The following is an 18130-nucleotide window of genomic DNA, read 5'->3' as shown; positions in this document are numbered from 1 at the left end:
CAAAGAGGATAGAAGTACCAAGAGGCGAAACTCAATAGAACGTTCCATTGCAACAAAAGCACCCATGCGCAGAGCTGCAGCTCCGCCATCTTGGACTGAACGCAACACAGCTGTCATAGAATTGAACGATACCGGTTCCAATTCAAAAGCGGTTAAGGGAACTAAATAGTAGTTTCTAGTTTTTAATATCTCTATATAGCCTAAACTAAAACGGCGTGTTGAATAATGTACAACAAAATAATGCTTATGGATCAGTTTATAATTAAACAATTTCGTCATAGGAAGCATGAAGCTGTCAAATGGGCTACTTATTTACCCCAATAACTTTTGGGGATAACTCCCGTTTTCATACACAGCACAACTTTACAACACCAGTAACAACAGCCCATGTTCCTCATGAAATGATTGACAAATTCCTTGAAAAAGCCAAAACACAATGAGCAGTGAGTAGGTGAAAGGGACAACACATTAGTCAAGAGAGAATATTTAATAGTAATAGAAGATCATCACAAAATTAACTAATAAAATTGGTGATGGTAAGTAGATCACCACATCATTTCTGCCTGCATTACACACAACAAATCAAACATTGTGCAAGTAAAGTGCACACATTTACTACAAATAGAATGACAATGGAAGTATATTAGCTGTTCTATATGTTTTAGTCTTTAGTTTTATTATAATTTAATTAATCTTGACTGATAAAAACTTTGTACAACACATGTTACATTTGATACACAAAGAGAAAGTTAATGTACAGATTTAGATGACTTAGCTTTAAAAAAATTCTGTTTGGGCTGTGAGAGTTGTCGATTTTGGGTCCGTAATATATGATGGATTTTTTGCTGTCATTTTCTTGCAGTTATAGAGAAAAAAAATAAAAATAAATATATATATATATACTATCTAAAATATAAATAATTATATTTTTAAATTTGTACATTTAAAAAAACTCTAACTTATATAACTTATATAACTTTTTTTGTTTAACTTTCATAATTTATTCACTTCAATAATAATTTGGCAAATGTCTTCTTTAAAACAAGACCAAACATAGGTCTATATTCTAAAGCATTCTTGAATTACAACCATTTAAAGGCACACTATGCAGCTTTCCGTTTTTGTCAAACAGCGACCCCTAGAGTCGATGTGGAGTACTTGTATTTAACGTTACTGTCGTAAATACCACTCGTGCAAAGCCGTCTCTGCACTCACGGCCTGATCCCTTCCGCCCTCTATACCGGTACCTTGTTCAGTAGGATGGAAGCTGTAATGAGTGGAAATAAGGTGTGGCCCCTTTAAAAGCTGCGCACGCCCTGTTGAACTGTCGGCAGTCTGTATGCACCTCGAACACCCCATGTATGCGGGTTATTTCAGTTTGATGCTCATTCTTATCCTACTTTTGTTTATCAAGTAAAGCTATGGACGGTAGAACGGGTGACAGACAGTTACACGAGTTCGATTGGGGAATAAAGTGCAAGTTGTGAGATGCCAATCGCCTCCGTGAGTCTGTCTGGCCTCTGTAATAACTTCATCTGTGAGCTATCCCTATTGTGTATATGTGCAGTGCCGTAAAGCAATTCGTTACATCGTGAGACCTGATATCACGCGATACTTCCTGACGCTGAGGCCGGCAGCCCGCCGGCCCAAAGTTGCAAGGGTGGTTTTTCGGCTCACGGGCGCTCGGGGGGTGCGAGACGACCACCATTCAACCCGAAAAAAGTCGGGTTGGGACAGTTAAAGGGTTAATTTAGTGATAACAATCAATTAATAAAGCGGTCATTTGCCAGGTTAGGTGTTCATATATCTCTACCAAATACATAACGTTAGCAAACTTTTACTGCGGTTATGGGATAGCTTACATTAACATTACAGCACCTGTTATCGTTGACGTTAGCTCACTTTAACGTTAATAAAAACCTTTTCTACTTTACCTCTCTGGATCTTTGGGGAACCTATGAAATGCTAGTTGATTGGTTGTACTCTGGTAGTTGTTGCAGTTGATGGCAGAACACTGTTTTCTTTGTTTCCAATTATTTCCAGACATAATGTTAATGCTGTATACGGTAGTTGTGCTAACGGTAAAGCCGTTGGTTCAGTCCAAAATGGCGACAGCAGCGCCATCTAGCGATTGTTGTCAAAACTGCAACGGAGTTTTGCCTCTTGGTACTTCTATACTCTTTGTTCAGAGTGAGATTTTGGCAGCGGTGGGGGTTTGGGTGGGGATGGGGGTCTGATCTGAAAAATGACACAAATTCGTACAAATAAAAAAATATTTATTTAATTCAGCATTTCTTAGTGCAGGTGTGTGTGTGTGTGTGTGTGTGTGTGTGTGTGTGTGTGTGTGTGTGTGTGTGTGTGTGTGTGTGTGTGTGTGTGTGTGTGTGTGTGAGAGAGAGAGAGAGAGAGATAATGGTTAGTGTTGTTTATTGTAGGTGTTGGTAGCAGGCTTTGAGGCCTTCAGCACAGGGGTTGGTGGCTCCCATTTGAAACTGTGGTCCAGGCCAGCCATTTTCACTGTCATGATGGATGACAGAGTTTCATCTAGTGCCAAACTGTTCCTGGTTTTGGTTTTGTTTAGTCCAACCATGGAGAAAACCCTATCAGTGTCTGCATTTGAATGAGGGAGTACTAACACTAATGCAGCTATCTGAGAAAGTCTCCCAAACTGGCTCAAACCGGTCACCTTTGAAAAAAAGAGCCTCTATTACTCAAATGCTTTGCTTTTATGATTTCAATTAATTATGTGTATGTCATGTGGTGCCAAATATTTCTTACCTTTCTCTTGATTGAGGACATACTCCCCCAAAACTCCTCAACGTTAAAGGTGGTGGGATCTTGGGGCACGGGTTATCCATGAGCTGATACTACAGGAACTCCTCACTCACCTTGTCCTGTTCCTCTGGCCCATGGAAAGGAAGTAGTTCCTGAAATCTAAAAAGAGCACCATGTGTAAAGAACTGATTAAGGATTTGTTTTGTGACCATGATCAAATGTGAAAACCTTTGGCCTAGGATATTTCATTATATTTTATCCAGACAATGCATAGTATTAATTATTGCATTTGTCTATTTCAAAGATGTCATGGAAGAGGCAAAGGGCAAATTAATATTCCATAATAATAATTATTTCCTTTTATTTCCTTTTTCTTTCCTTCTGAATCAGAACTAATACTAAACAAGGGTCAGAATAGCTGCTGAAATTAGCAGGGATTCAACCGGCTAGCTAGGCTAGTTCACATACTCTGGTCAAACTGTTAGCTAACCTACCAGCTGCCTGGACACATATATTCCCCAGCAATGATGAGATGACTTACTATACTCATAGGATATGGTGTTCTCCCATGTCGATCAGTCTGTAGCCACTTCGGCGAGATGTGAATCAATGTGACAGCTATCCTCTTCTGTAGCTACTTCAGCGAGCATCTGAATCAATGTCGTGCTGAGCGAGCCCGTGAATCACAGAATGTGTCTTTGGAGTCAGAATGTAACGTTGTTGTTGCGGGAATATCAAAATCACCCGGATACAGCAATGATATTTTTTTATTGGCTGTTCGGTAGCTATATTATTTTTATTTGATTAGCTGGTGCGTGGCAGGGCCTTCTGAACTCTATGGGGAATTTCTCTGCGTGAGAAATACAAGGTGTGGCGTGTGAGCGTGTGAACGGGTTGAAATGCGTGTGTCTCACGCACAATGCGTGAGACTTGAGAACCCTGCATGTGTATTTGATAGTAAGTTTATGATAAATCATGAGCTGAAATTGGTAAGTAGTTAACAGTGAATTAATTATGATGTGCCCCCTCAAGTAAAGTAATGACACAGTCATGCATTAACAAGCCATTAGTTGATGTTAGTGTATGGTTAGTTAATAATGAATTAATTATGATGTGCCTCCTCATGTAAAGTCATGACACAATGATGCACTTACAAATCATTAACTAAAATATGAATAAACATACGATAAGCAATATACTTGATAAAACGTTTTTTACCATTCCTTTACATCCATGGTAAAAAATAAATAAACAAAAAGATACAAATTAAGTTCTTTTATTTTTACAATTAAACATATATGGACTTAAAAGAAAGCCCAAACATACCTGTAAAGACACACATAAGGCATGTTTACATGTAAAATAGGGCATAAGCTAATGCTAATTGAAGGATATACATTTAAACAACAAAAAATAGTTAATTACTGTACATAACCTCCTGAAAACTCCCAAATACAACATACAGATGGTGGACAACCAGAATAAGACTTTTACCGCCGCCGTTCCCGCGGCGGCAAAATTGGGATGTGTATTTGCTGCCTTTTACCGCTGAGTGTCGCTGTAATCACAGACTTTGAAAAGTGTCAGTTTATTCTCTTTATGACGTAATCTGCCGCGGCAGTAATCTGAGCTGAGGTCACAGATAAATTCAAGATAAATATTGTGGTTAAACGAATTCAAATTCATTAAATTTAAACAACGTAGACACACGTTAACATTGTGTGCCCAGTTTTTCTATAATTTAGAAAGGCTATGTCAATAGGTTACTTGTCATTTACTTCGTGTTATTTTAATGTGTTTGTAGATTTATTAACTGAAACATAACAGTGAAATAAATTAAAATAATTTACCGTAAAATTAAAACATTTTCAGGACTTGCAGTTACTAACCGATGTTAGTCGGTTTAAGCATTCTTTGTTATATTCAGAATTAAATAGGCTTACATGTTGTTATGATTATCAATTGAATTCTTTAATAAATAATCAACCACAATGCCTATTAGGCCTACTGCCGCAGAAAAAATAAACCAGTCGAATTTCAAAGTCGTTCGCGAAATGACTAGGCTATACCGGGTGGCGCAAGTGACAGGGCAAAACAGCAGCAACTGCGGCATTTTAAAAGGTAAGTTCCCTTTCAAGGGAACTCGAGCTGCGTTTGAGACGCGGTGGGAACGCTCTGCGTGATTGCGTCGTGAAGCACGTGTATAATCAGTCCAATGGAACGAAGGAACGTCATCAGTGACGTCACCGACCAGGAAGGTATAAATCACCCCTGAGATCAGACCAAACTAGCTTCTGTTGTCTTCAGCAAGCACTCTCTGTATATCTGTCCCTGTCATATTTATTGTTGTCTGTCAAGCTCAATATATATATATATAAAATGGCGAATAAGCAAGAATACAAGCGTTGTGTTGTGCCCTGCCCTCGTTTCATCACGGGTGGGGACACACATCTGCTTTGTGTTTTTTGTTTGGGAGTGGAGCATGCCCAGTCAGTTCTCGAGGGAGCTGACTGTGAGCATTGCGTTAAGCTGTCCTTGCGGACGCTCCGCTCTCGCCGGGCGTTCTTCGAGGAGGACGGTTCGGTTCGCGTTCCCCGAGGTGCGGGTCCCGCTGCTGCCGAGGCACAGCGGAGGCTTTCATCTTGGGGTTCGCATATGGATTTAGTAGCGGGGTTTGAGACGGGCCCCGCCCTTTCTCAAACCTTACCTGCTGAATCCGGTGCTTCAGCCCAGGAAGGAGCCCTCTCTGCGGCTTCTCCTTCCCAGGCTGAGGCACCAATGTTGCGGCTATCCAGTTCTGAGGAACTGGATGTCGTAGAAGTTGAACATAATATTGAAGACGAGTGTTCGCCAGCTCGTATTTCGGGGGATGAGGAGCTTATGGAGGTTTTAACTCGTGCTGTTGCCAAGTTAAATATTGAATGGCCATCTGATAATGTTGAAACTGTTTCAAAAAAGAGTCTTTTAGATGAACGTTTTTTGCCATCAAAAACACGACCTCCTCGTCGGGAACTGCCGTTTTTTCCCGATCTCCACACTGAGGTGTCGAGATCGTGGATTAAACCAGCATCTTTCAGAGTACATAGTCCACAAACACTGAACTATAGTAACATTAAAGATATTTCTCACTATGGTTATTTGACGATGCCTCCGGCGGAAGAGACGCTTGCGAGCTATCTCTCTCCCGAGTCATCGTCATCACTGAAAGCCCCGACGTTACCCACCAAGCCATTAAAAGCCACTTCTATGATGGTGGGTAAAGCATATGCGGCAGCAGGTCAGGCAGCAGGATGCTTACACACTATGTCTATTTTACAAGCGTATCAGGCTGACCTGCTGAGGGACATGGATGACTGTGAGGAAGTTAGTGCTGACGCAATTCGAGAATTGCGTCGGGCGACAGATCTATCTCTCCGGGCCACCAAGGAGACGGCTAAATCTGTGGGCCGTTCTATGGCAGCCCTGGAGCGCCATTTATGGTTAAATTTGTCTGATATAAAAGATAAAGATAGATCTGTTCTTCTGGATGCCCCGCTTTCGCCTTCGAGTTTGTTCGGCGATGCTATAAATTGTGTTGTCGATAGATTTACTGAATCTAAGAAACAAGCGGCGGCATTCCAGAGGTTTCTTCCTCGCCGATCCAGTGTCCCAGGGACTGCTAATGTTAAAGCAGAGCAGTCCCGACCGTCTACAAGCTCCTCACAACAACAGCAACAGCAATATAGAGTTCAACAAAAACAAAGCGTCGCCTCTCGGGTTCCGCCACAGTCTGGGGAGTCCAGGGGGCGGCCGCAGTTTAAGTCAGTTAGGGGTAGACAAGATCTGAGGACTGTCATCTCTAAAAAGGCTTGGGACAAGAAAAAGTCCTGACGCCCAAGGTGTCAAAAAGTTGAGGGTGGTCCCCTCGGGGGAGGGATGGTTCCGAGGAATCGTTTCTCCTCCACGCCCTCTGGGGGGCGGTTCTCTGAGGAGAGCCGCAGCGCTGCCACATCGGTTGTTCCCTGCCGGTTCGCCGTTTCAGGGCACCGAGGTGTCAGCGTCCCCGTGCGATCCTCCGAGGAGGGTCGTAGAACGGTCAGTTCGGTTGTTCCCTGCCGGTTCGCCGTTTCAGGGCACCAAAATGTCTGTTCGACTAAATCCAGAGGCCAGTCTCGAGAGGCTGGTTCCCTTAGCAGAATTTCTGGTAGCGTGGAAACTTCTACCAAATATTTCTCAGTGGGTCCTGCATGTAGTGGAAAAGGGTTACAGAATTCAGTTCGGTTCGTGTCCGCCCAGATTCCAAGGGGTTCTGCCCACAGTGGTGGACTCCGAGCAGGCTCTGGTTATGGAGCAGGAAGTAATGACGCTTCTTCGAAAAGGAGCTATAGAAAGGGTCTCTCCTCCCAGCAGAGAGTCAGGGTTCTACAGCCGTTATTTCATTGTTCCAAAAAAGGATGGGGGGTTGCGTCCTATTCTAGATCTGCGTCAACTAAACCGCAGAGTTCAGAAACTCAAGTTCAAGATGCTTACGCTCAAACAGATTGTATCACAGATTCAGTCCGAGGACTGGTTTGTGACAATAGACTTGAAGGACGCATACTTCCATGTATCGATTCATCCTCATCACAGGAAGTTCCTGAGGTTTGCTTTCGGGGGCGAAGCATACCAATATCGGGTTCTTCCCTTCGGCCTAGGTTTATCACCCCGCACTTTTACAAAATGTGTGGATGCAGCGCTGGCTCCTCTGAGACTCCAGGGCATTCGCATACTAAACTATCTGGACGATTGGTTGATTCTTGCTCAGTCAGAGCAGATGGCAGTTCGGCATCGAGGTGTCGTTCTGGCTCATATAGAAAAGTTGGGGTTACGGCTCAACTCCAAAAAGAGTGTGCTCCTCCCAGCACAGAGGACCACTTTTCTAGGAGTAAATTGGGATTCAACAACAATGCAGGCACGTCTGTCCCCTGCACGAATATCAGCGATTCTCACAGCCGTAAAAGGGGTAAAACTAGGCCAGTCACTCACTGTCAAACAATTTCAAAGATTGTTGGGGCTCACGTACATGAGACCTTTGCAGTGGTGGCTCAGGACCAAGGGGTTTTCCCCGAGGGGAAATCCGTTTCGCATGATCAAGGTCACGCAGCGATGCCTTCGTGCTTTGGTCATGTGGAAAAAACCTTGGTTCCTCGCCCAGGGCCCAGTGTTGGGGGCTTCTTGTCGACGCGTAACGCTTTCGACAGACGCTTCCCTCACGGGGTGGGGCGCAGTCATGAGCGGACGCTCAGTGTCAGGTCTTTGGCAGGACCATCAATTGTCTTGGCACATAAATTGTTTAGAAATGATGGCCGTATTTTATGCTCTGAAACACTTCCTGCCAGACCTGAGAGGCCACCACGTGTTGGTCCGCACGGACAACACGTCGGTGGTCTCATACATCAACCATCAGGGGGGTCTGAGGTCTCGACTTCTATGCAATCTGGCTCATCAGATCCTCCTATGGGCCCAAGGGAAATTACTGTCCCTCAGGGCAGTATATATTCCGGGGCATCTGAATATAGGAGCGGATATTCTGTCAAGGCAGGGGCTGAGGCCCGGGGAGTGGAGGCTTCACCCCGAGGTGGTGGAGCTTCTATGGAAGAAATATGGGCGAGCCCGAGTCGACCTTTTCGCATCATCAGACTCAACCCATTGTCCCCTTTGGTTCTCCCTCACACATCCAGCCCCTCTCGGACTGGATGCAATGGTGCAGGTGTGGCCGAGGCTACATCTGTACGGGTTTCCCCCAGTATCTATGCTCCCGGGAGTTCTGGAGAGAGTTCGCCAGGAAGGGGCTCATCTATTGTTAATAGCTCCGTACTGGCCAACCCGAGTTTGGTTCTCGGATCTGGTGTCACTTCTGGACGGCTCTCCGATGGAGATTCCCGTCAGGAGGGACCTGCTGTCCCAAGCAAGGGGCACGATATTTCACCCTCGCCCAGAGTTGTGGAAGTTGTGGGCTTGGCCTCTGAGGGGGCCCAGCTCATAGAATCTGGTCTCTCGACTGAGGTCGTTGAGACCATCCTTCAATCCAGAGCTCCTTCCACGAGGAAACTTTATGCTTTGAAATGGAAATTATTTTCTACATGGTGTAGAGATCGTAATTTGAATCCTGTTAACTGCCCTATTGGTACAGTTCTCGATTTTCTACAAGACCGTTTCTCTGCTGGATTATCTCCTTCCACCTTAAAGGTGTACGTAGCGGCTATATCTGCATATCATACCCCTCTGGCGGGTACTTCAGTTGGGAGAGATCCTCTAATTATTCGTTTTCTCCGTGGCACTTTGAGGTTGAGACCTGTATTGCACACTAGAGCACCGGCATGGGATTTGGCCATTGTACTGGAGGGTCTGGCTGTGGCTCCCTTCGAGCCCATTGAGGAGGTTTCAGAAAAGTTCCTTACTCTAAAAACTTTATTTCTTCTTGCTATTTCCTCTATCAAGAGAATTGGTGATTTACAAGCCTTGTCGGTGGCTCCATCATGTCTGGAATTTGCACCTGGTATGGTGAAAGCATTTCTTCACCCTAGACTGGGTTACATTCCTAAGGTCCCTACTAATGTTGGGGGCCCAATAGTGCTGCAGGCCTTTTACCCTCCACCATTTAATACCCCAGACCAGGAAAACCTGAATCTGTTATGCCCTGTACGGGCGTTGGATGCTTACGTCCACAGAGCTGCCCTGTGGCGTAACTCGGAACAATTGTTTGTCTGCTTCGGAGCACCTAAGAAAGGGTGCCCTGCATCAAAACAGATTATGAGCAAGTGGATAGTTGAGGCTATTTCACTGGCATATGAAGCGGCCGGACAGCCTTCACCTTTGACTGTTCGGGCCCATTCTACGAGGAGTATGGCTGCCTCTACGGCTTTAATTTCGGGAGTTTCCCTTCTAGACATTTGTAATGCGGCAGGATGGTCCTCTCCGCATACATTTGTGAGATTTTATGACTTGGACCTCTCCACTCCTGGGGTCAGGTTGCTTGCTTCTTAGTATACTCATGGTACTTCATACAGAACAGGCACATCGTCATTATGGCTGAGTGGGTATGGGGTTCCCACCGCGTCTCAAACGCAGCTCGAGTTCCCTTGAAAGGGAACGTCTCAGGTTACGTATGTAACCCTGGTTCCCTGATAGGGAACGAGACGCTGCGTTCGCCTGCCATACTTCCTGCTTGCCTTGATCGACTTGCTTCAGGCTTATCAGAAGCTAGTTTGGTCTGATCTCAGGGGTGATTTATACCTTCCTGGTCGGTGACGTCACTGATGACGTTCCTTCGTTCCATTGGACTGATTATACACGTGCTTCACGACGCAATCACGCAGAGCGTTCCCACCGCGTCTCAAACGCAGCGTCTCGTTCCCTATCAGGGAACCAGGGTTACATACGTAACCTGAGACGTTTCCTATCTGTTTATTAAAAAAAAATAATAATAAATAAAAAAAACATGGCGCAAGATCTTGTAAAAAAAACAAACAAACTTTTTTTCATTATTTGAACAAAAATGAGACTGATTGAATATGTAAAAATATAAACAAACAAAGCAGAGAATAAAACAGACTTTTAGGGAAAAAATATAGGCCTATTATGCTACAACAGAATTGGTTAACATTAACGAAAGCAAAATATGTAAAAATACATTTCAAACAAAATAAAACAAAACAAATTCGTGGCCGAGTGGTAGGCTATAACTTACGTTTCAATAATTCAGATGACACGGGTTCCAATCCCGAACAAACATGGGCTACTTTTTTATTATTAATGCAGAGAGATTTGATAGTTCTAAAATATTGCTACACCATATTGTTTTTTTCTCCTATAGCCTATATTAAATATTTTATATTTATAAAATAAAATTACCATTCATTTCCATTTTACATTAGGGACAATTTTTATCCAACAGAATGGCTGAATTTACATCTGCATAATAATAATAATAATAATAATAAATAAACACAAAAAACAGCACAAGGTCTTGTAAAAACACTTTATTTTTTCGACACATAATTTCGTTAGCTACAAAAATAGTAGCTACAATATAATTTGTTAATTTTGACACAAGCAAAATGTAAATATGTACACATTTTTTTTTAACATAAAAAAAAACGTTTTTTTATTTTTATTTTTTAAGAATTCTAACTTTAAAATGGAGATGACTACCATATCTAATATTGTAGACGTCGGTGAGCAATAGTATTCCTCGGGGAGCGTAGAAATTCGTTCACCCTGTCCTTGATCCGCTTGCCGTCACAGCTAGCCATGCGGGGGAATCTCTGGGCAACTGAATTAGTTATAAAGTGCCTTACGTTCACAGGCAGTCCACGTTTGCCTCTCGAACCATCCCAGTTTGTTGTGGATGCCCACTCTTTACTACACGATAAACACAATGCGTGCAATCACACACACTTAGAACACACATTTTACGCCATTGAATGTCACACAATAGGAAAGAAGACTTTGGAAATATGTACGTTAATATTAATGTTAGTAGGGTCGGTTGTGAGTCGGAACCCCCCCGCCTCATCTCAGGAGCTGGCTTGAGTTGGCTTAAAGTGGGGGAGGGCGCTTATTTTGCATCTGAATGATATGTGACATTCTAAAACATTTAACGCGTGACGCACACAAACACAACTGAGAAATATTTTTATCTTATCATAAACATTGACTAGTTTATATATATAAACATAAACTAGCCAATGTTTATTATAAGATCAAATGAAAAATGTTTCTCAGTTGTGTTTGTGTGCGTCATTAGTGAAATGTTTTAGAATGTCACACAACATTCAAATGCAAAGTATGCGCCCTCCCCCACTTTAAGCCAACTCAAGCCAGCTCCTGAGATGAGGGGGGGGGGGGGGGGGTTCCGACTCACAACCGACCCTACTAACATTAATATTAACGTACATATTTCCAAAGTCTTCTTTCCTATTGTGTAACATTCAATGGCGTAAAATGGCGTACCTTGCCCGCAGATCACCAGATCTCAACCCGATCGAACTGGTTTGGCACGCACTAAAAGAGTTCGTCAGACGTGAGGTTAAGCCATGGAACAAAGACGAGCTTCTTCAGGCCATAGTGACTTTCTGGAGAGATCGCCTGACAAAAACAGCGTGCAATAACTACATCGATCACCTTCAGAAGGTTTTGCCGGCGATGGTACAGCGTTGGCGCAACGGGGGTTCTACTGGAATGTAGAAATGTAAAATAGGCCTATTGAATTGTTTTAATATTTTTCTATTGAAATGTTTTGTATTTTTATATTTCATTCATTAAAGAAACCTATGCTGACCACAACAACGCGGGACTACTGTATTTCATTCTTAAATATCATACATAACGCAAAATCCAAATGCTGCTTACTGGCATATGTTAGCTAATAGCAAGTCAATGTTTGAATTAATTTACAATAATTTAGTTTCATTTATTTCAGTGTTAATGTTTGAGTTAAAAAATCCTCTACAAATTAAATTAACACAAAGTCGGCTATAAGAGTCCTTTATAGGATACGTAAAAAAGCAAAGGGCTTACAGTCTTAACATTTAGGCTACTTTGCTTAAATTCGATACATTTATTTTCAGTAGGGCCAAATAAATTTGTAGGGATGTAATTTCAGTATGCTTTACCAACGCTATGTATTCAATTAAAGTTCCAAGAGGTCTGGTCTCTATATTTCCTTCCCAGCTGACACTATATGCAAGTGCACAGCAAAAATCACAACTTGTGCTTGCTGCGAACGCAAGTTATTTAAGGTGTCTCAACTGTACACAGTCTACCCTACAGTGTGAATTCGTTACAAGGTTTCATTTAATTAAATTAATGTGCAGCAATTTGTACAAATAGAGTCTATAGGCCTACTATACTGTTGTAGCCATTAAATAATCTCATTTAGTATCATATTTGTTAAAATATTATAATGTTATTTTTTTCCATCTATGTTGAATATGAAAAGTGAACAGCACGAGTAAGATAGGATGCATTATATCGAGAGATGGATATGGAGTGGGTCAGACATGATTTTGAACACTTCATTAAGTTTTGTTTAGTAGAAAACCTTTCTTTAAAGTGAATTTCGTTTTCTATAAATTGTATCTTAATTTTAATCAATTTTTCATCAACCAATTGCCTGGATTGAATAAGTAAGAGAAACAAATATAACAGACACTAATCATGGAGGCGCCCGCGCGGTCACTTGCATTGCACGTCAGCTGGAGCGCATCTCATCCTCCTAACTTAACGAAACTCAGTGTATGCCTCACACAGACATGATAAATACATCAAATACACAAAGCTTGAAATGTCTTCAAACGAAATAATTCAAAACGAAAAAAAAGGCTACTCTCTGATTATGTCTTTATGTGCATTTCTCTCTATTCACTACAAATATGGCGATCGTCAACTTCATCTTTGCAGTCGACACTGTCAGAAAACACTAGTTTATTGATAAAAATCAATGCACGCATCACCGGATTTACAAATACACATCTTGCTTGTTGCACGCACACATATTATGTCGAAAAAACGAAATATTATGTTGAAATAAACATATTTTAGAATATTTGATTAAATGCTGATTGTTGCGCTTGTTCAATTTAATAAAATTAAAACTTTAATTGTGATAATTAAAATAATTGAAAATTAAATATTTAGTGGCCAAGTTTTGCTAATTTATTATATAGGCTATTATATGCCTATTGCCTATATTAAGTAGGTCATATTAAGACAAGGCATATATTAAGTTATTTTAGCTGTTATGAGAAAAATAAATCTAACGAAATCTAAAATCTAAATCTAAAAAAAAATTCTAACGCCAATTCAACATGCCAGAATAAAACCTGATTTTTGAACAATGCGTAACGCCACTCGGCCTGGTGTGCCAAAACACTACATTTTAAACTTCAATGTTTAATTCAAAACAATCTCAAAACGCGTTGTGACATTTTTTTAAAGCAGTAGCCTAGCCTATATACATTAAGGGCATTGAAACCAGGATCTTAACTAAAACGCGTTCCGCGTAATCTCTCAAAAATTATGCCACACTACTCCATGTATTATTATTTTTTTAAGGACTGCTTTTGAAATCACTATAAATTACTATGCAATTGTATCGCTCACGAGAGCTCTTCATTTATCTAATTCCTCAATAGAATAGTAAAAATATTCAGCGTCATTGCTCCTAATATCGTCTCTATTTTTAACTTTTGATTCTATTTTTTTCAGTTCTAAAATTGATTCTATCTTTGGTTCTATTCTGTTGTAGCCTAATAGGCCTATTTATATATATGAAAAATATGCCTATTAGGCTTAGGGTTTTATATTTAACCCACTTACATTTTAAAATACGGCAATTGCTGCTGTTTTGCACAATGTCCCTTTGCGCCACCTGGCGGTCATTTCGGGAATGACTTTGAAATGCGGCTGGTTTATTTAGCCGCCGCGGCGGTAATAGGCATTCTGGTTGTCCACCATCTGTACATGCAAACATGTCTTTAATTATTAATTCTGTTTACCAAAGCAGTCAACATTTATGAGATTAAAATGCCAGCATTACCATATGAACACAACTAACGTGCTGAGCGAGCACCGAGTGCACCACTAATGAGTGTCCAACCAGAAACAAACCCTACATACTGTAGTTCCAGGAAGAAAAGTAGCGATTACTAAGCATAGGCCTAACTATAAAAATCAGAAAATGGTTTAGATCAAATTCAATTTATTAGTGATAGTTATTAGTCTATTTTCCACGTTTGGTAAGACGGATCTGTGTAATTAATGGCTAAATCATGTGCCATTTTCAGGTCTCTCCAGAGATGCTCAATTGGGTTTAAGTCAGGGCTCTGGCTGGGCCATTCAAGAACAGTCACGGAGTTGTTGTGAAGCCACTCCTTCGTTATTTTAGCTGTGTGCTTAGGGTCATTGTCTTGTTGGAAGGTGAACCTTCGGCCCAGTCTGAGGTCCAGAGCACTCTGGAGAAGGTTTTCGTCCAGGATATCCCTGTACTTGGCCGCATTCATCTTTCCCTCGATTGCAACCAGTCGTCCTGTCCCTGCAGCTGAAAAACACCCCCACAGCATGATGCTGCCACCACCATGCTTCACTGTTGAGACTGTATTGGACAGGTGATGAGCAGGGCCTGGTTTTCTCCACACATACCGCTTAGAATTAAGGCCAAAAAGTTCTATCTTGGTCTCATCAGACCAGAGAATCTTATTTATCACCATCTTGGAGTCCTTCAGGTGTGCTTTCATGTGTCTTGCACTGAGGAGAGGCTTCCGTCGGGCCACTCTGCCATAAAGCCCCGACTGGTGGATGGCTGCAGTGATGGTTGACTTACTACAACTTTCTCCCATCTCCCGACTGCATCTCTGGAGCTCAGCCACAGTGATCTTTGGGTTCTTCTTTACCTCTCTCACCAAGGCTCTTCTCCCCCGATAGCTCAGTTTGGCCGGACGGCCATCTCTAGGAAGGGTTCTGGTCGTCCCAAACGTCTTACATTTAAGGATTATGGAGGCCACTGTGCTCTTAGGAACCTTAAGTGCAGCAGAATTTTTTTTGTAACCTTGGCCAGATCTGTGCCTTGCCACAATTCTGTCTCTGAGCTCTTCAGGCAGTTCCTTTGACCTCATGATTCTCATTTGCTCTGACATGCACTGTGAGCTGTAAGGTCTTATATAGACAGGTGTGTGGCTTTCCTAATGAAGTCCAATCAGTATAATCAAACACAGCTGGACTCAAATGAAGGTGTAGAACCATCTCAAGGATGATCAGAAGAAATGGACAGCACCTGAGTTAAATATATGAGTGTCACAGCAAAGGGTCTGAATACTTAGGACCATGTGATATTTCAGTTTTTCTTTTTTAATAAATGTGCAAAAATGTCAACAATTCTGTGTTTTTCTGTCAATATGGGGTGCTGTGTGTACAATAATGAGGAAAAAAAAATGAACTTAAATGATTTTAGCAAATGGCTGCAATATAACAAAGAGTGAAAAATGTAAGGGGGTCTGAATACTTTCCGTACCCACTGTATTCTTACGGAGCCTGATTGATTTAGTTTACCCCTTAAAGTTAATTAAAGCATTAACCATCCGACATGTACTAACATGTTTAAGGCTGCTGTTATTCATGCATGAATCATTATGACTCCTGTCGTAGTTTAGGATCGCTCTTCGTTGGTTCATGATTAGTTCATATCTTCACTAATCATGAGTTCATGTTGAAGTAACTATTAATTCAGGTATTAGTACATAATTATTTATGCCCTGTTATTGTAAAGTGTTACCATACATTTTATAAATATCAGAAGTTTAAAAGCTGTTGAGATAAATAAAAAACCTTTGTCCTGTAATTTGTATATTCTCAGATGTCAGGGTGGCACAACTGCAAACATGGGTCTTTTATTATGAAGAGAAATAAAAGTAAACATGATAATGAAACATCCAAATGACCCCAACTGATCCTTGAGGCAGAGAGAAAAGGTTTGTAAATCTATCTTTGATAAAAATAGATACTTTCAAGTATGGGTAAGTTGGTACACTTTCCATTTTAGATAAACCAATGTAAAACTAGGAAAATGCTATTTTAATCCTAACTTCTTTATCGTTTTTAAAAAATCTATGTATGAACTTGCTTAATTTTCTATTCCATCAGCTCAACTCTGTCCATTTCTATTATATCAAATCAACTCTATATATTCTTCCAGATCTATATAAGTCAATAAGCGGGGAGATTGAGGGTGAAAGAGGAAGAGTGAAGAAAACATCTATGTTCAATAATAGTTAGCTGATGCTGTCATGACAGAGCTGAAACCACAGTCTGAAGATCTTATTTTCCATGTAATCATTGCTTCATATGGGAAGTGGCTTCATTGTGGTCATTAACGTCACTGGTCAGAGTTTGAGACTGAAGAAACACAAGCCATCATCTACACATCTACTACTAAACTCTTCAACAACTCCAGGAGTTTCTAGAACAACAAAACCTGACATCAAATCAACATCTGAGTTTCTGAGATCCACATCACAAGTAAAGACTAAATGTAGATAGTGAAGATCTATTGAAGAAAACAAAGACAACTTTACAGAACATGACAACATGTATTTGGTTCACACATGAACCATAACTAAACTGAACAAAAATCACAGTAATGACCAATACACTGATCTCATTCAGCACATCAGGTGTTTTTCACTTTCACACACAGATATCATGAACTACAGATGGATTTGATACTCAAAGTATTAGCAGCATGAATAAAAAACAGATACTTAAAAAGATGAATGAACACTGATTCGCTACATAATTATACAAAATTCACAACTGATGCATAAATAAGAAAATAATACTCACAGATCATTAGAGGAAGTGAACTGAGCTCCATCCTGACCTATTAATGACACGCTGTCAGACACAGTCAGTCTTATAGACTCAACACTTCCTGAACTTAAAGAAGAGAGTCAGAGCAACAGAGAGGAATTAAATAGACACAAAATATCTGATTCGATTTAGTATTGAGTCTAACAGCATCTGACAGCTTCTTTAGCTCAAATGTGTGTTTTATTAGGTGCAAGTTACAGGTAATAATGCATGTGTGCATCCTGAGGTTAAACAGATAAAAACGCCTCAAAATTCAAATGTTATGAAATAAAAGTCAACAAAAATATTTATACTTAAGTAGAAATACCAATAAAACTGCACTGGATATAATACTTTGTAATACATCTCTGGTTCACTCTTTAGAAGAAACATTATAAGGGTTCTGCCAGACACTTAATAAATATAACTTTTTAGGGGTTCCCATCATGTGATCATTATATGGATTTAGTTCATTAATTCTGTTAATCAATTAATTGTTTTATTTTAATAAAATGCTATGAATTAAAAAGTTTGTAAATTTCTTATCACTGGATTATTTTATTTTTTTAAATATACATATCAACCGCACAGGGGCGCTGGCGAGCACCCTTCTAAACCTACTTCACAGTCATGTGCACGTGATGGCCATTTTATGCCCAAAAGAGCATATGACGTGTGTCATTAAGGGCAGGACCTATATGAGTTTTATGTATTAGAGAGAGAGAGAGAGAGAGAGAGAGAGAGAGAGAGAGAGAGATGTTCTTAGATACATAATAATATTAATATATTGTTCTTGATTTGTCAATTCAACATACTGATGTCTGTCTTGTTTTTGAAATAACAAATGCGATTAATTAATGCGCTCATATTTCCTTAAAAGTCAAATGTTGGAAAATGCAAGGACTGAAAATTCAAGGTCCTCCGTTTTTGGTATAAAGAGCCAACATTCAGACTTCAAAAAAGAAATTCAGAATTCTGACATTATAATTCT

General features: G+C 40.7%; 1 protein-coding gene across 3 annotated transcripts in view; it reads right to left on the bottom strand.

Annotated features, from left to right (window-relative positions):
* LOC309493214 (B-cell receptor CD22-like) overlaps window positions 1–17179 on the bottom strand; it is a 91416-nt gene extending 74237 nt beyond the window's left edge. For all 3 annotated transcript variants that reach the window (XM_082162360.1, XM_082162359.1, XM_082162362.1), the window contains exon 1: window positions 17134–17179. In XM_082162360.1, coding sequence (XP_082018486.1) covers window positions 17134–17164 — 31 coding nt within the window. In that variant the 5' untranslated portion in view covers window positions 17165–17179. The remainder of the gene's footprint in view (window positions 1–17133) is intronic.
* Between the last annotated feature and the right edge of the window lie 951 nt (window positions 17180–18130).

This window comes from Leuciscus leuciscus (genome assembly GCF_965113295.1).
Source record: "Leuciscus leuciscus genome assembly, chromosome: 2".
Lineage (NCBI taxonomy): Eukaryota > Metazoa > Chordata > Actinopteri > Cypriniformes > Leuciscidae > Leuciscus > Leuciscus leuciscus.
The sequence above is the reverse complement of the archived record's forward strand: the minus strand, read 5'-3'. Positions and strand labels throughout refer to the sequence as shown.